Below are 26248 nucleotides of genomic sequence, written 5' to 3'. Positions count from 1 at the left end.
CAAGTTTATTTTTCCAAGACAAATCGGATACATTCTTACAAAAGAAAGAGATATGATAAGCCATTCCAATTATTATAAAACAAACAATACACATTAAACAATAATTCCTTTATATGTAATTCGTTGAGCTATGCGTATTGTCTATCAAAACAAGTAAGTAAAGGAAATGCCATATCCACATCTAAAAAGTTCTATTATATAGAAAAAGTGAAGTGCTAGGATGAGTTTTTTAAACTCATTTTTTAAGATACAACATATGGTTTATGTTTATAAGACTATTATTACTACACAATATGTATATCTTTTGAGAATTTAAATACTACAAGACTGATTTGTAATCTATGGTACATGACCATAATGTATCATGGAACAGGCCTGAATGTTTCTAGAATCATCCTTACCGATTGCAACTGAGGGCACTCTTTTCAACAAGAAAATTTTCACAGTTCACTCTAGCCAAAGAAAATTAATATCTCTATACTGGACCATTTTAATATTCAATGTGTTCTTTTATTCTCTGCAGAAATCTAGCTCCCGAAAATAAGCTCATCAGCAAGCAACAAAAAATCTATTTTCCATATTTGGATCTGAGGCCTAATTTGGGAGATACGGGTATGACAAAAATTGATATACATTTGTTCATTCACTAACATTCGATAACCAGTAGCCAATGATAATCAGTAGATATTATTGAGTTTCACTTAATAATGGAAGAGATTTTAAAAAAGTGTAAAATATTTCAATTGAATATGGTCAAACTGCCCCATTTTTTATATTTTTATTCTATTATCGTGAGAAATAATAATAATTATAAGTAAACATTTTCTCATTGGACATAAACAAACAAACCACACCATTGTCGCATGGTTTGTTTGTTTACGTACAATAATCTAATGTTTTTTCAAAATAATATAATTCAATTAAATCATTTTATACTTTTTAATAGTCCCTTTCTTAGTTGAACATTGTTAAATGAAATTTTCTGATTATCATTGGCTACTGGCTGCGAATGATAGTGAGGAATGAACAAATGTATCAATTTTTGCCATATCAGTATCTTCATAGACGAAGATTAGTTACCTGAAAGGAGGGTCAGATACCAACGAGGCTAGATTAAAGCCACGTAGTTTAAACATGTTCCCTTGTTGATAAAAATTAATAGATAGTAAAAGTAAAACTTACTTTCTATTAAAAGTAAAATTTGTCTTCAGTTGCTATTTTATAGATATATCCAACAACTACAGAGTTCTTTGAAGAAATTTGTATTCGTGGCACTACACATTACCTTTCCTATTATAGAAATAAATAAATGGAATAGTAGATTAGTTATTTGTATTGCAAAATAAACAAAATGTATCCAATTATTTCATGTTAATAATGAGTAAAAACGTCAACACCATATGAAATTACCCAAATCATTTCTAACACTTTCTGAGAAAAGTTTTTACTTAAGAGATTTAAATGATTTATGACGGTTTTTTCAGCATTCATTCAATGAATGTTGGTCCATTTGGTAAGAATTAAAAGTATCGATAAAATGAATGAAATATTTTTTACCAATTATAGAGCTGACTGACACTGATGAAGGAAAAACATTGAAAGAAAAAACGATTTTGTTTATAGATTGTTTAAAACTGTTTTTGAAATTCATTTAATAGGATCCATCACAAAAATGTTGACTGCTTGAACAAACGGTTGTTCAAGCAGTTCAAATATAAATTATTTTAGCTTAAACACTCAGGAAAAGTATTTTTCTCGAAAGTCGTATGAGCTTTTATTCATTTTTGATTAATAATTTAAAAAATATTGCAGTAACGTTAAATTTAGCCCAAAATTATTGGAATTACATACTTGATTTATTAAAATAGGATAAAGTTTGGGTGTGATAGAACAAAATCCATTTTTTTTTTTTAATGACGTCATAGAGTATAAAATATCAATTTTTGGGATATATTGGCCAAATTTTGTTCGATTTGAATGAAATTTTCTTTGAAACAGACTAACTTTGAGTCGTACTTTCCATTTTTCGTGTTTGTGAGTCGCTTTTACCACTACTTGGACCAAATGAGGAAACCATAATAGTAAAATTTTGAAAAATATTGCAGTAACATTAAATTTGACTAGAAGTTTGAAAAGTATGGCTCAAAATTATTGGTATTACATACTTGGTTTTTTAAAATAGGATAAAATTTGGGTGTGATACAGCAAAATCAATTTTTCTGGATTTTAATAACTTCATGGAGAAGAAAAAAAACAATTTTTTGAATATTTTGGCCAACTTTTATTCGATTTGAATGAAATTTTTGTACTTTCCATTTTGTATGTAAGTAAGTCGCTTACACCACTCCTTTGGCCAAAAGAAGAAAGCAAGATAGTTAAATTTTGCAGTAACGTTAATTTAGTGGGATTACATACTTGTATCGATATCTCATGTAGGCATAATCTTTAAAATACTCTAGCTCAAAAGCGAAGGGTTTTTGAGGGTTGAATCTATTCGAGCTTTCATCAGCATGATCAAAATTACCTTTATTCATAGTTTTCAAAAAATTATAACCGAAACCAAAAATTAATATATCATGTAGGCGTAACCTTTGAAGGACTGTTGCTGGGACGGGAAGGATTTTTGAGGCTTGAATCCATAAAAAATTTGATCAAAACTACCTTAATCCATAGTTTCAACATTAAATCTTTCAACATTAAATGCTGTAAGATTATTTCATTGTTTTTTAAATTAAAAGCATGTAAAAGATATTTATTTAAAATATTTCGCTTACTATATCAAAAATACTAATATGATATATTCCTTTATGTAAATAATAATATTAATTTAATTTTATTATATTTTTCTATATTTGAGTTTGTTTAAAAAGCAACTTTTAATAAACAATTAACTGAGCCAGTTGTTGAAATACCCAGTATAAACATTGTTGAATATCAGGGCTCGTATTTTTTTTTATAAGATAAGTTTAAAAAACAATAATTTGGCAGTACATAGTCGGTGTGGTGCTGAAGTCGCTTGGGTGCGACCCCTGTGGTCCACACGACTAACTTCCTAGAGGTGGGAAAAAACATTTAAAAAAAAGATCTTGTTAGCCTTCATAGATTATTCTGCGAACATGTACTGCAGCTTAAGCTGGAACGATCATTATCTCCATAGATAAATGATATGTTTTATCCACTATTCAGATTCTGTTTATTCAGTTTTTCCAGTGTTTCTATTACCATTAAAAAACGGCTTTACTAATTCTTCTGGAAACTTTCAGTTCTTAAATACCCGATTACGCATCGAATAAGCTCATCAGGTGCTAATGTCATAACTGGTTCGCGAGATAATCGAGGCGAAAGAATCCGAACGAATATACGCACACACGCACATACGTACACACACACACAGACATCACATTGAAAAGCTTTGATTCGGATATTGCGGCCCCATTACATTAGCTTCCTCTGGGAAGTTAAAAACATTTACGTATGATAAAATGCCCTTCCGGCTGTCTTAATAACCTATTAAAAAATTGTAGTTAACTTTGAACTTTGACACTGCTACACTACTTTAAGTTTTTGTGAGTGATCAAAATAGGTTCGGGAATTGGCTAAATATTTTTTCTATTTTTTTTAATGAGTGCCGAAAGCTCCTGACTCTTGGACTAAGTTTTAACTTAATAAGAATAATACCACACGATTGACTAAACATATTTAAAATTCCAAGTCAGTACGCAACTAAAAAGCTATTGGTTTACAGAGAAAACAACACGTTATTTTATTAAAGAATATAAAATGTAAAAAGAACTTCTGGTTAATATCTTAATATTTTTGTTACATATACATTGAAAAAAAACTTTAATAATTTAAAATATTTTCTCTTTTCTGTATAGTTTTATCCAACATTTCTTTCTACTTATAATATTATAATTATTATCAACTTTTGTGTACAATACAAATACAATAATTTTATTAAATTTATTATTCATACGAGCTGAAAATTCTTTCTGAAGATAAATAAAATAATACAATGAATAAGTCCGAAAAAAGTGTCGACAGTGGAAAAGTGGCGAAACAGCACTGATTTTAATGAAACTTTTGTTAACGTGTTTATAAGACCCCAAGATACAATCAGCCAATTTAATCGAGTCATAGGTGGGAATAGGGTCCCAGCAGGGGGCATATGTATGCCAAATTTTTTTGAAATGCTTCTTTTGGCTGATTGTATTTTTCTGACAGGTATTTTTGGTCGCTGAATACTAATTCAATGTCAGACTACACTAATTCTGTCACGGATTACAAAAAATGGCACGAATTTTTTACCCGAAATGCAACTTTTGGCACAAAAAAGGGAGACAAAGTATTTATCGTCAAGGCGTTTTGGCCAAGACTTTCACTTTTTTGACTCAAAATAAAGTTCTATACAATAATTATTAAAGTAGATGCAAGAAATTTATATCTTGTTCTGAATCTTTTTTTTTCGGTAAAATTCGCATCCAGAAGGTAGGGCAAGTTGCCCCACCAAGAAATCAAAAATAAAAGTATTTTAAACAGTTGGCAATTCACTTGTAGCCCCTAACCATAATTTAAAATACATTCTGATAGCTTGTACAATGAGAGAATATAAAAATAATTTATCGATTTTTCAAAAAGGTAAAAAATTATAACAAATTTTTGCCTCTAGTTTGGATAAGAATCATTTTTTAAAGTAATTATGACCAAAAAATACAAAAAAGCAGCAGTTTCAATCGATACCTCAGCAAACTTGGCAATCGCAAACCACCAACCAGGGCACCAACCAGGCTTAGTGACATACAACAGCAAAAAAAAAAGATAAATTTGGTTTTGTCTCCGAAAGGACCGTTAAAATGTATTTATAGTTAGGCAATTCAATTGTCAAACTATAAATAGAGAAAATCCCAAGCCAATTGGGAATATCGATTTTTATCGTATTTCGTTGCAAAATATTGTAAAAAAGATGAAAAAAAAAGAAGTAAAATTAAAATCGGCCAAGAAATAATTAAGCAGAGACATCTAACAAAGTATTTGACGTCACATACCATGTTTGTCCTAAGAACTCCATGACGAAATTCTGTTGTGTTAGAAAGAGATACAAACAAATTTTTGGTTTTTTATTTTAGTTGTTTCTATAATTATTAAAAAAATAATCTATGCCATTTTTTACATAAATGAGTTTAAAAATAAATAAAAACAAACAATTGACGCAAGTTGAAATACCATGTAAAGCCAGTGTTGATTACGTAATCGTTTATTTTTTTTTTACGTCATATAAGTATATTAAAGAATGATACATACATTCACACTTAACTGATATTCCCATATAATAATTACATACCTACTATATAATTTGAGCATAATTTGCGCTCTTACGGGTAAAAAGTGATTTTTACGAAAAAATGTTTCATACAAAAGTTATTTATTTTTTTATAAGGAACATTTTTTATATTTAAACTTTTTTCTATCTCTAACGGTTTACAAAATGGGTCCTACAGACCCGAGACCCAATTGACCTATGAAAGTCATTTACTAAATCGACCTCACTTTTTATGTCCTAAGCACACGAAGCACGCTAATTTCAGCTTGATATCTTTTTTCGTTTTTGAGCTATCGTGTTGACAGACAGACAGATGGGCAGACAACCGAAAATGGACTAATAAGGTGATTTCATGAACACCTATACCAAAATTTTGTTCATACCATCAATATTTCTAAGTGTTACAAACTTGGGACTAAACTTAATATACCTTGATATATTTCATATACATTTTCATATACAAAATCGATATTCCATATTGGCACTTGAAATTTATTTGGTAGTTAATGAATTAATTTAATAAATATTATGTTATATGAATTTTTATGTACCTATTTCAATTACATTTAAATATTGATTACATAAAAATTATGTTATATACAAAAATAATTTTTAATAAACATTAATTAAATATTTACAGTAAACCATATACAAACAAAAATAATTTATGAAATATTTAAAATGGTGTATGGCTAATTTAAAATACACATAAGAATACATTTTTATATTCCCATTCCTAATTAAATATTTAAAAAATACAATTATATATAGAGTGTAACAGAGTGTAACAGAGAACTCAAGATACATTAAAAAGCATTTAAGAAAATTATTGGTATTTTTAAAGTAAATCTCTATCCCTATATTATAAATGTTATATTATAAATATGAAAATAAGCATGTTTGTTTGTTTGTTTGTTTGTTACGCTTTAACTTTTTATTGAAACTATACAGCAATATAGCTGACATATCAGAATAACACATGAACTATAATTTATAAAGATATATTTTTAAAAAATAAAAAAAATTTAATTTAATTTGAAATTACCATTTTTTAAATTTTACAGAAATCTTTAATTTATGGTTCAAAATGATGATTATAGATGGAGCAGATCTATGATCATCATTTTGAACCATAAATTAAATTATTCTGTAAAAATTTAAAATAGTAAATGTCAAACAAACCATGGGCAACTATTCTGATATGCTCAATGAATTATGACTATTTTACATTTAACAAAATTCAAAGCTGTGTATATCAAGTGAGGATGAAGGCTGAAAAGCGGTGGTTTTTACTTTTAAGCTCAGTTAAGCGGGCGGGTATCAATCTAGTTTTTAAATAATGTATACGTAATTTATAAATTAATTTTATTAATTTATTAGTAAACCGAATTAAACCACTCGAAAAAGAGTATTAAGTTGACAGCCTGTATATAATATTTTACTTGCAATTTTATTAAAATATCCCTAAGGATCAATAAACATAAAATATTTATTAAATTAAACTGTTTTTAAAAATATAGCAATAAACTTAAGTTGGGATAAGAATTTTTTTTTTAATGTTCATATTATAATTGGTTTTTGAGTAAGCATATTTTCAGAATCGATTCTGTAATAAAATGATTTTATCTGCTTTTTATTTCAGAACTAAAAATACTCTGACTTCTAATTAAGAAATTTAAATTAGATAAAGTAGAGAGTTAGAAAGTTTAAAAATGAACAAACTTTAGTTGTTATAGTATAAATTTTTGTTAAATGTTTATATTTTAATTGGTTTTAGTAAGCATATTTTCAGCAATCGATTCTATAATAAAATGATTTATCTGCCTTTTATTTCAGAACCAAAATACTACGGTTTCTAATTTAGAAATTAAGATTAGAATGAAGTAGGGAGTTTTCGTTCACAAATGTTTATAGCACGTATATATGAAATGTATCAAGGTATACTAAGTAATTAATTGTTGTGAGCTTTAATTTGTGGAAGTCCATATTTAGAATTTTTTTGGAAAAATAAAAACTTTTTAAAATTAAATTTTACAAAAATTTTATTATATTGTATAATTAATTTGCAAATTCCACTTGTGTATACTAAGTAAACTAAGTTAGTCCCAAGCTGATGAACCGTTCATAAACACAATTTTTGTTATCAATTTTAACGTTTTAACTAAGTAATTCTAGTTCAAGTGTACGGATTGAAGTCGCGCTTGATAAAAGGCCTGTTCTTGTTTTTTTTGTAAACTTTTAAGCTCACTTGCATATCACTCCGCGTAATCCTTGTTCCTCGCCCTTCTCTTTTAATAATAATTGAGACGCGCGGTGGCCATTCACACGTTAGCGTGTACTAAGCGTGCTAGCGTGTATTTTTTTTAGCTTTTGCTAGCGTAAGTACTAGCATTAATTTTTTTTGCTTCCCTTCGTGGTCCTGTTAGTTAGTAAGGTTTTTTGTGTTTTCTTTGTAAATATTTCTTCTCTCTTTTTTTTTTTATTCTTTTTTAATCGTTTTTAATATTTATTTCCCCTTCTCTGCCAGTCCGTATAATATTTTTATTCTAAATATTGATGCTACCAACAAAATTTTGGTATAGATGTTTACAAAATCACTTAATTCGTCCATTTCCGTTTGTCTGTCTCTCAATCCGTCTGTGGACACGATAACTAAAAACGAAAAGGGAAACGTAATCACCACAGTTTATACAGGATATTCACTCAATTGTTCAACAAGGTTGTTTGCAATTTAAAAGGAAATTTCTCCCCTTACAAAGTGTCGTCTATAATGATAATTTAGATGATTTTCATTTGCGTGCCTGCTATATATAATAATATTTATGATTGTAAAATAAATTTTTTATAACAATAAAATTAATTTAGAAGATAAAGTTTCGTAAAACTCACTAAATAAGAAAAAATTTTACAAAAAGTTTTCATGTTAAAATTTTTTATTTGTTTTTATGAAAAAATATTATATAAAATACATATAAAACCTAAGAAAACACACTGAAAAGAGAAAGCATTTATTTATGTTTGTTCTTAAACGAAAATTTATTTATGGTTTCATTTTTTTATGTTCTCTGATTGTCTTCTTATATTTACCATCAATCGTAATTTTACTTTCCTAAACAGTAAGAGTATCTTAGTTGATGTAATTTGGTTTAAATCAAAAACGGCAGGATCCGAAATGGAACACATTTTCCTTTACTCAATGGTGACGACATTTCACACTCATATTTTCACTTTTTTCATAAAATATAATTATCTATTGCGCAGATCTATTGAAGAATTCATAAATCGTGATTTAAGAGATAACAGGAGCAAATTAAAAAGTATGTCATTAAAGCATTCCGAAAATGATGGCAACATGGTTTAGCCGGATAGTCCCTGTCGTGTCAAAGATTCCTTTTAGAGATTTATTAACAAATAATACGTGTAAAAAGAAAGACTTAGCGAGTAAGTCGAGCATATTTTAAGCCAAGAAAATAATATGTTTCCAAAACTGCAATAGCTCAACTAGAAAATACAAAGAAAATATTTTTTAAGAAGTTTTCGAAGAAAATAATAAGCAATATGGTTTGAATAATTTTCACGTTAAATTAACGCAAATTTTCAAAGCCACAAATCAATCAAAACGCCGCTTGGGATAAATACCAATTATAAAAGGATATAATTCATAAATTATATACTCGACAAACTTTGTTAATAAATAATATTAGATTAAACATTTGATGAAAACCCCCGACATAAAATTATGTCTGATCGATTCTATGGCAACTTAGCACCTAAGTGGATGATCAATCCAATTTTACCTTTTTTAAAGGTAGGTTAGGTTGGGTTATATTTGCTGCCCACGAAGGACACACATGCTATAGAGCCCATTCTGATACGTATGTGTTTTACCACCTTTCCGCTGATAATTTCATTTATCAGCTTCTCAATTTCAGAATGCCTTGTGCACCTCCTTCATGCATATGCCATGCACTACACCAGCCCATCACAACTATTAATTAAATTAATTTTTTTTTTGTTGCGACGGCGGGAATCGAACCCGCTACTCTAGGCATACCGCGGACGGAATTGTTAACGCCTTAACCAACTGAGGTAGTGGTGAGGAGGAGGATACAATGTCTCATCTTCTCTGTCACTGCCCAGCTCCTGCCATGAGCAAATGGACTTACTTGAGCCAGCCTCTCTATGACGACCTCCCCGACCTGGAGTCCGTCGACGTCAAAGCTCTCCTGCTGTTCTTAAACAGTTCCAAATGGCTCATGGAGTAGTGGTCGGGGATGGGCCTACCCTTTTTCGGTATCACAACGAACCCTATGGTCTAAGTGTGTCCCACCTCAGGGCAGCCACTTAAACCTAACCTAACCAACTGAGCGACTTTTCAAAGGTAATTTGATCGATAATATACTTATATTTCAAGAAAATCTCCTCGTCCCTTAGAAGATTATATCCGCTTTTCTAGTTGTTATTAGGTATGGAACTCTAAATTCGCACTTGAAACATAGCTAGAACAAACACTCTCGATCAAATTACCTTAACAAGACAAATCAAAGACAGACATTTTAAACTTACAACAAACCCTCTTTTTAGTTGGGTTTTAAAAAAGATATAATTCATAAAGTATACACGATAAACTTTGTTGATAATTAGTTCGAGTCTAAATAAATTTTCATGCCAGCGTAACATGTACGATAATTTTAAATTACTCTATCATTGTGTGTACACTTAAGACGTAAAGAAAATCTTTGAAAAAACTAAATGGTATAAACATTGAAGAAATTCAAACATTTCAAGTATAAATTAGTACTCACTAGGGATTCCATTATGAGTTCAGTCTACCCATACAGGTAGCAAGTATACATATAGCCTCTTGTTTTATTTGTTTTACCCTTTTTGTTATTTAAGTATATACAAAATGATTCACGTTAAAATAAATTGTGCGGGTTTCATAAAAACAAAGATCAAAACTTCGAAAAACATCTTGAAAATATTACTGTTTAGACTTGTGGTTGAAATTATTTGTACCTTATTTTAAACTTTGATGATGAATTTTGTTATAACTTCTTGAATGTGGACAAAAAATTAGAAGAAAATTTTTCGATATCTGTCTTACTTTATACTCCAGATATCAATAAATGTTATTCTTACTTTTTGTATTTTAGTGTAAAGTTATAACATAATTCACCATCAAAATTGAAAATATACATCCTTAATAAATCGGGCACAACGGGTTTTTTTAGTTTTCAATAATTTATTAAGGTTTTTAATTTATTTAGTTTTGGAGAAATCTATGAAACCATCCATCTTTGGTCTTCTCATAAGACCAATGTTAAATATGCCTAGTTTTGAAGTAACTTATTTATTCAAATAATCGGACAACCCACCCTAAAATTTTCAGAATTGATTTAGAATTAGTCCAACTCTATATAAAAAAAATGAAGCCTTTTATCCAAAATTGCCCTAGTGCTCGTACATCCTTAACTCTGAATTATATTATTTTGCGCCATAAAACGACTGTGCAAAAATTCTGGGCCGAATTCATTGAAACATTTTGTACAGGGAGTACATAAAATAAAACATTGACAAATATCACATAATCTGTATATTTGTACTGTTTGTGTACTCAACTGATGGTTTATACGGAAGCCCGAATGGTTCACTGTCAATTTATGAGAAAATGGCGCTACACTAGCTTACTTTTTAAATGTGTAATACCCCCAAGCATAAAAGCAACTTTTTAAAAAGTCACTATTTAACTTTTAACAAATGCACTTGTGACTTGTGACATTATGGAAACGAACCTTGTTGAAGATGTCAGTCGGTGATGACTATCCTTTAATTAGACACTACCGAAACTGTCTGGAATTATTAATAATTATATGTCCGAATTTAATTTTAATATGATAATGTTCATAAATTGTCTTATGTAGTTAGTTTAAAATTTTATTTTGTATTATTTAAAAAATATCATGCTTTAATTGTTGATGTTTATCTTTTGCATCTGCACATTGCTAATTTCTAACCATTAAAAGAATTATTAAGTGTTTATTATGACCATTAATTAGAAATCTGCAAATGACAAAATACCGACATATCATTTCAAAAGGGTTCGTTTCCATAATGCCACAAGTCACAAGTGCACTTATTGAAAGTGAACTAGTGACTTTTTAAAAGTTGGTTTTATACTTTTTGGTAGTACATATTTAAAAAATCAGCTAGTGTTGCGCCACTTTGACATAAATTGACAAGTGAGGCACTCAGGCTTCCGTGGGTTTACGTATAATATCAATATCTCATACTAAATGACATAATGGAAATGATGATAAATGCATTGCGAGACACATAAATAAATGTGTTATATAATTATCATGTATGTGATATGTACAATGTCCTCCTATATCTAATCTGACTCAAAATCAGATATTGAAAAGAAAGAAATTTTTTCTAATTCTCAATATCCCCTGTGTGTCTATTGAGATAATCATTTTGGCTTTAATCAGTAATGCCGTTAAATAGAACCACAATAACAAGTTCAAACTGGGTTTCAACACGGTTTGATTGAATAGTTGGATATTAAGAAACCATTTTTTTTAAATAGCCCAATCTTTTACTGGTCTAATCATTCTAAAGATCACTACTTATGACTGCTATACATTGGCTGCTTAACGTTATTCGTGGTTTTTCCAATGCTAAGTATATTTTTATACCATGTATATATGAAATATGCATAGTATATTCAGTTTAGTCCAAGTTTGTAACGCTTAAAAATATTGACGCTACGAAAAAAAATTTGGTATAGAATCAGTGTTCATAGAATCATCTAATTAGTCAATTTTCTTTTGACCGTCCTAACGTCCGTCCGTCTGGGAACACGATAACTCAAAAAAAATATCAAGCTGAAATTTTTACAGCGCACTCAGGACGTAAAAAGTGAGGTCGAGTTCGTAAATGAGCAACGTACGTCAATTGGTTCTTGGGTCAATTGGTTTGAAACACTTTTTTGTAAACATCACTGTTTACTCACTAGGGCACACATTAGATGCAAATTTTATAGTATGTATTAATATGGCATTATCAGTTATGAATGTGTGACATGTATAAATTACATGTGTAATGTGATAGAGTAATCAACACTGTCTATACATGGTATTTCAACAGTTCTCAGTCAATTTTTTTTCACTTGTTAATTAGCCTTTTTGAAATATTTCTGTGATCTTGATTCATTCATGTACCGTTTCTTTATTTTCATGATTTCTCCAATATCGCGTTCAGCATTGCTCAATGTTTTATATAGGTATACCTCAAAAATGCGTATTCAAATGATCACATTTTTGGCTGTGAAGTGAAAGGGGATGTCAGCCGGACAATTTTTGTCTATTATACTGCTGCTGTGCCTGTTTTTATGCAAATTTTAGTATCCTACAATTCATCGACATATATTTAACTTTTGAATATCCAACATTTCTCTGGGCTTATCACACCTTTCTCTTTGCTCCTAGTAACCTGAGCTTTTTTCAAGATTAAGTAAGTGGTTATTTTTCAATATTTTACGAAGTTTTTGGCCCGTAAGATATTCAAAGACCTTTAACAATGGCGTCTTTAAAGCATGCCAATGAGGTCCAAGTGTATTTACGAAGACTAAAAACAAGAGGAAAAAAGACGAATTTGTAAAAAACACGGCAGGGCAAAGTGCATTAAGGAACACTAAAAAAAGGAAAAGTCAAATTTTTATGGAAGGGCACAACAAGGAAGGCACCAAGTGCATTAACGAAAAATAAAAAAAAAGGGTCCCGATTATAGATTTTGCCCACATGTGTGCGTCATTGACTGGGTACCAAAAATTCGAAAGTTTTTTGTACTTCTACTCAACTCTTAAAAGACTTCTTTGCAATGATAAATAATAAATAATAACAAGTGAAAAAAACAATTGGCTTAGTTAATTGTTGAAATACCATGCATAGACAGTGTTGATTACTCTATCACATTACACATACATACATGTCACACACACATAACTAATATAACTGATATTCCCATATAATACCTACTATAAAATTCACGCCTAATTTGCGCCCTCACGGGTGAACAGTGATGTTTACGAAAAAATGTATCAAACAAAAGTTGTTTTGTTTTTTATAAAGAACATTTTATACATTTACACTTTTGTTCCATCTCTAACTGTTTCAAGATGGGTCCTACAGACCCAAGACCCAGTTGACCTAGGTTGCTCACTCGACCTCACTTTTTACGTCCTGAGTACGCTATAAAAATTTCCTCTTAATATCTCATTTCGTTTTTGAGTTATCGTGTTAGCAGACAGACGGACAGAAGGACAGACAACCGGAAATGGACTAATTAGGTGAATCTATGGACACCAATACCAAAATTTTGTTCGTAGCATCAATATTTTTTATGCGTTACAAACTTGGGACTAAGCTTAGTATACCTTGCATATTACATATATACATGGTATAAAAAAAGAAAATCGCATGTTTGCGATTCATAACCAATAGTACCATTCATAACCACATACTTGAAAAAAATTCCCATTATGGTATTTATATTACAAATGATAATAAGTTTTTTATGTTTATTAGAAAATCATGAAAAATCATAAATACATATTGAAGAAATTTTATTGAAATTATACATGCAAATGGTTCCTAATATTTACATATTTCAGATATTTAATTAAATAGACAATTATGTCTTTAAAAATTTAATAAACTTAATAATTTTCGATAAAAACATTCTTAAAATAAATAGAAAGCATGTGAAAACAAACAATAGACTGAGTTAATAGTTGAAATACTATGTATAGACAGTCTTAATTACGCAATCGTTTGTTTTTTTAGGTCATGCAAGTAAAGAAAGATAGAAACTCTTACATGCAAAGTAATAAGAGTATCTTTCTTCTCACTTCCTCGGTAGATAAAGTATGTGCTATAACAAACAAACACATACATAATATAATACGTGACGTATAAATTAAAAATGTATACAATACCTTTATATATATACTATACTAGCTAATTCCCGCCCGATTCGATGGGTATATCAACCATTAGGATGTGAATCTCTACTTCTTTTATTAACGAAATGTTTAATATCGATTTGATATTTATTGTAAATTTTTCAAATTTTAAATAAGACAAGTGACAACAAACAATTGACTGAGTTAATTTTTGAAATACCATGCATAGTCAGTGTTGATTTCTTTATCACATTACACATACAAACATGTGACACATACATAACTGATAATCAAGTATAGTACATATTATAAAATTTCCGATTAATAGGCGCCCTCACGGGTAAACAGTGATGTTTACGAAAAAATGTTTCAAACATAAGTTGTTTAATTTTTGATAAGGAACATTTTTTACATTTAAACTTTTGTTCTATCTCTAACGGTTTACGAGATGGGTCCTACGGACCCAAGACCTAATTGACCTATGATGCTCATTTACGAACTTGACCTCACTTTTTACGTCCTGAGTACGCTGTAAAAATTTCAGCTCGATATCTTTTTTCATTTTTGAGTTATCGTGTCCACAGACGGACGGACGGACAACCGGAAATGGTTTAATTAGGTGATTTTATGAACACCTATGACAAAATTTTTTTCCTAGCATCATTATTTTTAAGCGTTACAAACTTGGGACTAAACTTAATATACTATGTATATTTAATATATACATGGTATAATATGTATATTTCATATATACCTGGTATAAATATATAGTGCCAGTCAGTGAATACACAGATTTCCACACCACCCATAATGTCCTGTGTATTGAGATGCGTTCCCGTTATTTATTGTGACGGGATCCGCAGTAAGCCTACACCACATAAAAATTGCCACCATAACACTAAAGAGAAATTTTGATTTTTTTATATATAAATTATTCATTTTTAACAAACAAATTTTTATATTCATTTTTTAAGTCTATTAAATTAAAGTTTGAAATCAATTATATTTTTATCACACTAATTTATTTCTCTTAATTTTAGCATTTAATAACATTTCATGTACATGAAGCTCATAATAATGGATAAAAATATATATAACCTGTAAAATACTTTACTTACATTTACAAAACGATGAGATCCTCAGGTGAACTAAGTCTTGAACATGCCACATAAAATCGACAATGGAATAACAGTTACTTCGAAAGTCTACACCGGCTAATTTTAAACTCTGACCTTGTGCTTTATTGATAGTCATCGCAAAGCAACATTTCACTGGAAACTGCAAACGCTTAAATTCAAAATGATAGTCCGATGGAATCAGAAGAATTCTCGGTATGAATACATTTTCACCCTCATACTTTTCTGTAAAAATTGTTGCTTCGATAACGTTTCTTTGCATGGCTTTTACTCGTAGTCTGGTGCCACAATTATTACACAATTTTGGGGGATTTAAATCACGCAACAATATTATTGGTGCACCAATTTTTGATGAAGAATATGAGGTGGTATTCCCGGTGGGTTGAGTGTGTGTAAGTGTTTCAAATAAAAATTGTTTATTTTTTAATAAGAAACGTTTTTAACATTTAAACTTTTGTTCTATCTATAACGGTATACAAGACCCAATTGCTCATTTACGAACTGGACCTCACTTTTAACGTCCCAAGCACGCCTTAAAAATTTCAGCTTGATATCTTAATTTTTGAGTAATCGTGATCACAGAGGGCCAGACAGACAGACAACCGGAATATTTGCTAATTAGGAGTAGCATCAATATTTGAAGCGTTACAAACTTGAGACTAAACTTAATTTACCTTGATATATTTCATGGCATATACATGGCATAAAAATCATTTTTAAAGTTTAAATATTATATATAGATATTTTATTTTGTAAATATAATAAATTAAAAGTAACAACAAACATTTTGTTAAACTGTTAAGGATGTTCCAGCATGGTATTTGCAGTTTCTATGTTAAAGCAATGGTACAATTTTTTTTTCGACAGAATTTAACGAAAAATTAAATTTAAGAATTTAATAATGCTTACTATTAATTCCCAAAGTTTCAGAAATTTTGACCGTTTAAAATGGGAAATAATTATGCCAACGTCCCAATTTCGATCAATTTACGTCAAAATTAATATCTCGAAAGTGAAAATTAATTTCTAATTTTTTTTTTTAGAATTGTATTGTATAAACATTTTTTTCTACTTTTTCTTCAATATATAATAATATCATAAAAATTGTTGGAGAGACCGGACATTTTACATGCTTTAAATGGGACATGAACCTCAAAATCGCGAACTTTGTCTTTAAATATCTCGCGATCTAAACGGTCAAAAATTATGAAATTTTAGGAATTCATAAATAAAGCTATTATAAACCCGAGAAAAAAAATTCGCCCAAATCTGTCGAAAAGTGATTTCATGCTGGTACTACCTTAAAATTTGCAATGTAAAATACTGTTGATAAAGTGTGATACATGTTCCAATGTAGAGATTGATTAATTAATCATTTTGATGTATGGTTTTTATATAAATCATTTTTTACATTGTATTAACAAAATCAAATGGTTCGTATTAAACATGATAAAAAAGTTTATAAAGTTTATGTGAAATAATTTATCAAAAATTATTATATAATCTATCTCGATTATTTTTAAGTTTACCAAGAAAAACGATGACACATTCTTTAACCGATTCACTCTCTGTATTTCTTTTTCGAGTGATTCCGCATGAAGGAATTTCACATCAAAATAGCCAAAACTATCACGCATACTGAGAATCCTGTATAGAAGGTAAATTTTGCCCGAAAGAGTTGGAAAAATCTGAAAAAAAATTATTAAATGCTCAATTTCCTCAAATATCGGGAAAAATAGTTTTCTTCCATTTTTTTAAGTTTCTAAACTGTTTTTATCGATTAAGCTGGTTAAAAAATATATTATCTTCAAGTTTTTTTTTTAAATTATCGAAATTTAGAATTATATATGCATTTTTGTGACCACTCAAATGTTCCTAAAAAATTTCATCTCTATAAATAATAAAAAAAAAAAAAGAAAAGGTTTGAATTAATTTTTTATAAAATTAAAATTATACAAATAGTAGTTATTATTTTGCGTCATTTTGTTAGGCATCCAAAAGAATTATTATTTCCCGTAGTTTTTAGCTCCTGAAGTAAAAAAAAGGGGTGCTATGTGTGTGTGTTTGTCTGTCTGTGGCATTGTAGTGCCTAAACGGATGAACCGATTTTAATTTTTTTGGTTTCATTTGAAAGGTAATTTAACGGAGAGTGTTCTTAGTTTCATGTGCGAACTTAGAGTTTTGTACCCGAAAAAACTAAAAAATTGGTCTGATGATCTGCAAAATCGATTCAGTTTGGAAAAGGCGTGGCATATAATTTTAACATATAAATAATTACTATGAAAATGAATGGTCAAATAAACCTGACTCAATTGATTTTGAAAAGTGAAATGTTAAAATAATTAGGTAATTCAAAACAATAATTCAAACGAACAAAGTCACCTCAAATATTTCAATTTCAAATAAAATATTACCAAAAATTTGTGCCAAAAAATGATAGCTCTCTAAGCATCCTGTTCATCTCATCTGATGACCATCACTTTGATATTGATTTAATTAAGGAGTGTTATAAGTTTATAGATCCGACTTGATTGAGCAAATTTTATTGCTAAGTTTTCAAAAATCGGTTTACAAAAAGTAAATCGCATTTGTCAGGGGTTTTTTAAATTTTGTAAATTTCACTTGTAATATATGATTGATGAAGTTCATTTTATAAATTTGGAGTCAACAAATAGTTTTTTTTGTAGTTTTTTGTGATTAACAATTAAATTTATCTTCGTAGAAAAAGCGTAGAAAATTCTATGCTTATTGTTCATTGGGAAGAACTGAGTTTCAATTGAGTAGGTAGTCTACGACTTCTAGAACCGAAGCTAAAAGCGAAAACTGGGATGAAAGTTTTTTTTATAAACAGTTAAATAAACAAATAAAGCCGATGTCTGATCGATGCAAAACAATTTTTCCCAAATTCCTGAGCGAATTTTGCATACGATAACATTTCTCCAAATTTTGCCAACATATAATCCTGGGATACCGGTCTTTCATGAAAATTGCGGTCAAACTCTAAGTGAATAAATCCCACCGTTTAATAAATATTTGATTGCAATTTCAAATTTATATTTAGCACTGAATTTAACAATAATCGATTGATTTTTAAATAAACTTTTTACAAAGATATTCGAGATTTTAACCGTGCCTCAAAACATGTAAATCAAAAAACCTAATTTATATCAAGTCGATATTTCAAAATTTTACCAAACCTTCATAAAATATAGAATTGTACAATTTTCAATTCTTCATGGACTGGTTAAATGGATAAAATGAAAACTTTTAACAAAAAGAAAACCGACTTCAAAAGAATAATTTTTCCAAAACAAATTAAAATGCACTAAAAAGTAAACAAATAATGATAATATAATGGAGTTAAAATTATTGTTATTTTTGGAGTCGGTGTCAGCCAAGCTAATGTAGCAAACTGTTCTGTCGGATTTGTTTCCTTGGCTGCCACCGACTCCAAAAATAACAATAATTTTAACTCCATTATATTATCATTATTTGTTTACTTTTTAGTGCATTTTAATTTGTTTTGGAAAAATTATTCTTTTGAAGTCGGTTTTCTTTTTGTTAAAAGTTTTTTTTATTTTATGATTTTTAGTGAATCTGAACTAATTTGTACACTACACTAACTAATTTTTCACTAAAAAAAGAATCATCGAAGTGATATTGAGTTATTCGTCCTCTTGTCGTGCATACTTAATGCAAATTTCAGACTTTTATGATTTTCTCATGAATGTCGTTGTCAGAACTAGACCAAAATGAAATGGGACCAAACGGGAAGCACCAGCTTTCAAACAGATAAAGAATCACCAAAATCGGTTCACCCAGTCAAAAGTTATGCGGTAACAAACATAAAAAAAAAAAAAAAAAAAAAAAATACAGTCGAATTGATAACCTCCTCCGTTTTTGTTTGAAGTCGGTTAAAAAATAATTTAAACATTTTTAAAACATGCCTTTATTATTTTTTTTTTAAACATTTACGTTAAATATTTTTTTAAATCTCGGAACGAATTTTTATCAAGCTTTTTTTATACTTATTGGATGGACATTGAAATAAAATTGATAAAACCCTTATCAAATAAAATCTATCAACTTTAATGAGGAAAGCTTTTCCTGTGTATTTTCATATAGATATTTATATTACATATAGTAGGATTAATTGAGGTATGTATGACGGTTTTATATTATGGTAACATTTCACTCTAAACCTATTGGTATATATTTTGGTAACCGAGTTTTTAATTGAACTTTATTATTGATGTTTATTGCTTATTTAAGTTTATTTAAATTGAAACACTTAACTGTACAATAATTGTGTTTTTAATGGAATTGTTATTTTCATAAGTACTTATCATTCATATTCTTTTTATTGGGCTTTCTTTCTGATAACATAATTTTGTATACAGAATGTTTGATTTACATCTAAGCATATAAATATCACGAGTATGACACATGCGTTAAGCAATGCATCTAAGTGAGAGGTATTATATAGATGTGTTGAAGCTTCGATATGCGTTGAGATAGTTGTAAGACGCTTGGAGAGTGGGAGTTTCTTAGTTGAATAAATGAACTACAACAGATAAGCCACGATACAAGTGACTTTTGCAATTTCATATAACACGTATAATACCTCTTACTTAGATGCATTGCTTAACGCATGTACTCTGTCATGCTCGTGATATTTAAATACCTAGATGTAAATCAAACATTCTGTATATAAAATATACACGGTAAGAAATTTTTTATGGATATCAAGCGTGTGAACGCCATAATCTGTACTGTATTGAGGGAATAGTAAGATTAGCAATGGTTATGTCGGCCGAGTCAATGCGGCCGAGTAATGTGTACTGTATGGGCGTCAAGCCAATACTGGTTAGCGGTATCAAAAATTATGTTGGTGGATAGCCCTATTCAATACTGTAATATTACTTATGCTAACGAAGATACTATATGTATCTGTCTCTATACTATACCAGCATTGTAGTAAACGCCATGCATTTCATACCGTAATATAAGTATTGGAACCAAATTTTGACATAGGTATTCATTAAATCAATTAATTTGTCCATTTCCGATCGCCCGCCTGTCATCCGTCATCACGATAACTCAAAAACGAAAAGGTATAAAAGGAAGTTCGAGTTTGTAAATGAGCAACTTAGGTCAATTGGGTCTTGGATCTGCAGGACCCATCTTGTAAACTTAAGAAATAGAACAAAAGTTTAAATTTAAAAAATATTCCTTATAAAAAAATAAACAACTTTTGTTTGAAACTATTTTTAAATACCTTTGTTTACCTACTCATGGGGGCGCTTATTAGGCTAGATCATTGGTTTCCATTATCTCCAAAACAATACAAGATAGATGGTTGGCAATTTGTAGGGAGTTTCAAATAATTAGCCAATCGATTATCAACTTTCATACCAAACCTGTTGGATAATGTGAAGGGAACAAATTGATTTTTTTTCGAAATTTCGAAAACGCGGTCAGAATGTCACCATTTTATTTAACACAAATGTTTTTGTTTTTTATTAAATTATCTTATTTATAAAACAATACAAGGTCTTGTATTCGACAATATCTATACAGGGTATTTCAACAATTAGATCAGTCAATTGTAATTGTTTATTTTCACTTGAAAGGTTTGGTGGAGTTTTGTAGTTGTAAAAGAAGGGTAAATTTTTTGAACTAATTTACAAGTTTCAAATTTATTAGTGGGGTAAATTAAAAATGTATCTTTTTTCATATTCCAATAAAAAGCTAATCGACTCTTCGATAATATCCGACACTTGAAAAATAGGTATTTATGTATTCCTTAACTTGAAAAATTTCAAGAGTTGAATTATAGACACGCCGCTTTTGTAAGTATCGGGCAAAGATTAAAAGTGTCGAAGAGTCGATTATATATACATTTATGCTTATTAGAATCCGAAAAAAGCATAAATTCATCAATTTTAAACTGATGGGGCAATTATAAACGTAAAATAAGCAGCCAACTCAATAAAACCCAGACTTAGTGTTGTTAGACTATCTAAAGACTATACCTACATACAAATTTTGTCATGCTGCAAGTAAGCTCAAGAAATATACGGTACATTTATAGCAAATTATACTGAGAAAGTTCTTATTTTTCTTACTCATGTATTAAAAAATCCAATTTCTTTAATGGTTCCAAAGCAAAAGAAACAGACAAACATCGAACAAAAGATAGATATTTATTTCGAATGTCGAATCTAGTTAAATAATTTCATGTTTTACGTGACAAACAAATGTTTACAAAACTTTGAATATTGTATGATTGTCACTTTTTTATAATCACAACATTCAAACTTTGTTTTCGTAATATACATTAAATCATTTTCACTATTAAAAATCGAACATCGATTTTTTTAGATTGATGCGTTGAATGTGTTTCTCAATTTTGTATGCAAATTTATTTACGCAACGAAATATTGGAGAATAAAACTTGTTTATAATTCATTTCTTCCTGTAATCTCTTGGTTATAAAGAACCTGTCAATAGAGGCATCCAAAATAAACAGAACTCAGGCGACAAAACTATAGTTTAAGATTCTATAGTGGCTCCCTTACTATTAAAGCTTACGCAGAAGATATTATGTTCAATTATAATGCATATATTGGAGGATTAAACATTTTGTAATTTATTTCCGCCTGTGAATAATATAAAGAACCTATTTTTGAGGGGCATCTAAATTTAACAGGACACAGGAGAAAAAACTGTAGGTTTAGGTGCTATTGGGGCCCCCTTTTTACCATTAAGTAGTTATTATTGCTACAATCCTTCGGACAGTTTAAATAATACAATTTGTTCGTCATTAGAACAATGTTATTTACTACAAATGATTACTGAGTAAGAACATTGAAGAATCGCTATAAAACACTACAAATATAAAAAATAAATTACAATAAAATTCACAAAAGTTTCCTTTAATATTCTCTATAATAATATAATTTTCTTTTGTTTCAGTTATATAACTTTTTTAATGCTCTACTAACTCATATACCACATACTGGGAATAAGACATATGATTCAACAGTAACATCAAAATCCTCATCATTAGGTAATGAATTATTCAATTTTATTTGTTATTATGTATTATTTATATTTAATTCAAACTTGTCAAAATATATTAAAATTTTCATTTATTTTCGAAGTAAGAAAGAATTGTTATTGTTTTAATATAGATTCTTTGCTGTACATCCGTCAACATGGAGGTAATTTATCGTTTTGAGTGTGTTATTTAGAATAGAGAGTTATGACATCCATTTGTAAATTAATAGAGTGAAAGGTGATAATTTAATAGTTTTTAATAGTTTTGGATCCAATATTTTCTTCCAGTACAGGCAAAAAAACAAATTTATTCTCCTGAACTACATTGGCCAAAAAGGTGTATAATGCTGATACAAAACAAAACCAAAATGTCATAGATATAGCAAGATTTGTAGCCCAAAATTAACTAGCGGAAATCCAATTGTCAAGTCGAGAATATCCGGAGATATATGGATAAATGTATATGAATGATTATTATCTGTAAATAAGTTTTTGACAATTGACAACTGACACAGAGGCTTGGATTAATAATTATGGCAGACTTTACGTTGCACAATTAAAAACAATATATGTGTTTTATATGAGATATGATAATCCTCACAACTTTTTTGATACTTCGATTAATTTTTCTTTGTCAACGTGTCTAATTTAGTTTTGATTTTGTGGCAGCTTTACCACTTTATTAATAGCTTACCCTTTAATCTATAAAATAGTGTTTAGAAAATGTTTTCAACTTCATCATTCATTTTCAGTTTAACTTAAAAGTAGTTTGTTTTTAAATTTTTAGTTAAAAAAGACGTTCAGCAATTTTAAGGATTAATTTTTAATTACAAAAAATTGTATATCTCATGATAATAAAATTTTTTGTATTGGTTTTATACAAATTTTAAACTTTAAAATTGTTAGATGCTCTGCTTTTTTTGAGAAAGGGGGGGGGGGGAGGTAGTGTGGTAAGAGTGTATTTACTTACTTGAAAATAAATAATCGCTTTCATTAAAGTGCAATAAACAAGGTCTCATTCCGGGAAACACATCCTTTAATATCAAAGCAAATCTTTCCACGCTTTCCATGATTTAAATTTTCTAATTTTTCGAAATTGTCAAATATTTGTTTTCCATTTGCACAAGACTGTCACCGGTATCTTTGAAATAGTAGAAATTCAGGTATCTATGAAAAATAATATCTTAATTTTTAGGATACTTACCTCACGGAACAGATATATCTAGCTGTAGAATTTGTTTGAGCAGTCAGACGGACATTTTCCATTTTAATTTAATAATTATTAAGTTTTTCTAGTATATTTAAAGAACAAATCCTATGTATTACAGGATCCCATGCATCTTTATTATAGTTGTATTTTAACCACCAGACGCCATGAGTGGTCAGTTGTCAATTGAGAGTTGAATGATTTTTGCTCGATCTTCTCAACGATCAAAAATAAAAGGGAAAAACTGTGAATTATTCTCAGCTTTACTTTTGGATTCATTATGGCTCTTTACAAAAATTCTCAAAGAACTTATTTCGTCCGTAGTAGTATTAACAATCGCGTTGTACTAACATAAAAAAATTAGTTTGTTTCGTGAAAATGATTGGTAGTATTTTTAACATAGATTTTTATATGTGAATATTAATCGTTAACAAAAAATCTTTCTAAAAAAGCATAAATTAATTTGTTTGCACAAAGAAAAAGTAATTCATATTTTGAAGAACCCGTTCTAAAGTTGCACCAAAAAGTGGCATTAGGAAGTAAAAAAATAAAAGCTTTCGTTGAAGAAAAAAACTTAATTTTTAAGAAGCGAAGAAGTATTATTACAAGAAAATATTTAAAATTCTTCTCTATTCTTAACAGGAATAATTAAAATAAAAACCAATTTTATATGCCATTACTTGCATCATTATGGTCAAATTATCCACCTACAAGTTTGAAACACATTGAAGTGAATAATAAATAAATGTAATTTAAATTTTAATAATAAAGGGTGATCCAATTTCAGTTTCCTGTGTAAATTAGAATGACGTGCATACTTGTACTTGTTTCAAACGCCAAATGTTAGTTTGCAGCATTCAATTTACGATTTTAATTTACGGTTTAACTAACGCTCAACGATAAAATTTTTTACTTGTTCTACAGAAATAACAATTTTGAAAGATCTGTGTTCTACTTTTACGGGAAGATTATGGCCAATTAAATCGTCCTAGTGAGCGAACAATTCCTATCGCAAGGTAAAATTCCGAGGCCACTGTAACAAAACAAGAAAACTGTTGGAGATAGAGTAAGGCGTGTACATCATAGCAGCGCGCGTTCTGCCGAAAATACGTCATTGGATTTTTTTACATGGGATGAGGTTCTCTTAAGAGTCTATATCAACAAACCTGCATCCCTCCAAACCATACGAGAAAGTCATAGAAAATTATCTCGAAATAATAAAATGTTACAAAAGATCCATAGGCGGTCATCTTGCTGACATCATTTTTGTATTCTTGATGGTCGATTCATAAGAATATAACTAATATTAATTAAAGAGAATTGAAAAAAAATACACTCGAACCAGAACTTGAACCCGGGTTTCTTGAATTCATGTCAAGCGCCCTACCAATTATAGGCCATTCGCATTCTAAACATAGAATGAAATTGTTTCAACTCATTGAATTTTTATTTTTACTTTGTTTATTCACTTATTGATTATTATTACTTTTTGTTTTTGTCTACTTTAATCATGTATACAATATTTAGTTTTCGCTGCATGTATCATATTAAAAATCATCAATTATAATCGAGAGACCATGATGTAAATAAAATATCGTATACATGATTAAAGTAAACAAAAACAAAAAGTAATAATAACTAATATTACATTTTGTGTGTGTTTTTTTTTAAGTTAGGAAACTCAATTTCGATCACCCTTTAATTAGCATTTTGAATTATTTGTCAACAATAAACGTCTACATCATTAACCAAGAAAATATTTCTCAAGAAGAAAACCACAATAAAATTCTTTTGTTCTACGTGGGTAGTTACCTAACAAGCATTATTAAAAGTACAAACAAACAACAATAAAATCAGGTTTTGTTCAATAAAAATATAATATTTTTAAGATAATATCATAATTGATGATTACTGTATTTTATAAAATACACCCAAACATACAATTTTCATGGAAATTATTCAGGAAGTAATAAATAATAATTTATTTCTTCAATGCCCTTTTACACACACTGTTGCTTTTTATTGTTGTTAGTATACGAAACATAACACAATAAGTGAGTTATGAATCGAAGTCATTAACATCAAAAATATATACATTTATATATCATCAAATTCATATTAACAGGGTATTGGTATTTATTGAAATCAAAGAACTAATAACTGTCTTTAATTCAATTAAGGATGTATGAGCAAGGTAGTGGGGGCACAAATTGAAAAAATTAATATAAGACGAAAAGTAAGAATACAATTTTTCTGGCGTATTTTCAAAATATCGAAAATTGAAATTTTTTTTAAATTATTCAGCTTTCGATATTTGGTAAACCAAGGCAGGTACCGACAAATTTTATGCTTATTTTTTGTCGACATTCATAAAGATATACTTAAATTCACCATCAAAGTTGAAAATAAGATTAAAAAATATCAACCCTAAATCTACCCTGCTCGTACATCCCCTATATGAGAGGAGACACTTGGTTTTTTTGTTTTCTATGTCATTGCTTATATGTTTATTTTCTATTAATAATTTTTTTTTTTTAATTTGTTTTCATTCGTTC

General features: G+C 29.0%; 1 protein-coding gene across 1 annotated transcript in view; it reads left to right on the top strand.

The window, feature by feature from the left end:
• LOC123293001 (serine/threonine-protein phosphatase rdgC) overlaps positions 1–26248 on the top strand; it is a 162985-nt gene that overhangs the window by 55067 nt on the left and 81670 nt on the right. Inside the window, exons 3-4 of the mRNA XM_044873716.1 lie at positions 22403–22496; positions 22621–22650. Of these exons, the coding sequence (XP_044729651.1) occupies positions 22403–22496; positions 22621–22650 (124 nt within the window). The remainder of the gene's footprint in view (positions 1–22402; positions 22497–22620; positions 22651–26248) is intronic.

This window comes from Chrysoperla carnea, chromosome 2, assembly GCF_905475395.1.
Source record: "Chrysoperla carnea chromosome 2, inChrCarn1.1, whole genome shotgun sequence".
Lineage (NCBI taxonomy): Eukaryota > Metazoa > Arthropoda > Insecta > Neuroptera > Chrysopidae > Chrysoperla > Chrysoperla carnea.
The sequence above is the reverse complement of the archived record's forward strand: the minus strand, read 5'-3'. Positions and strand labels throughout refer to the sequence as shown.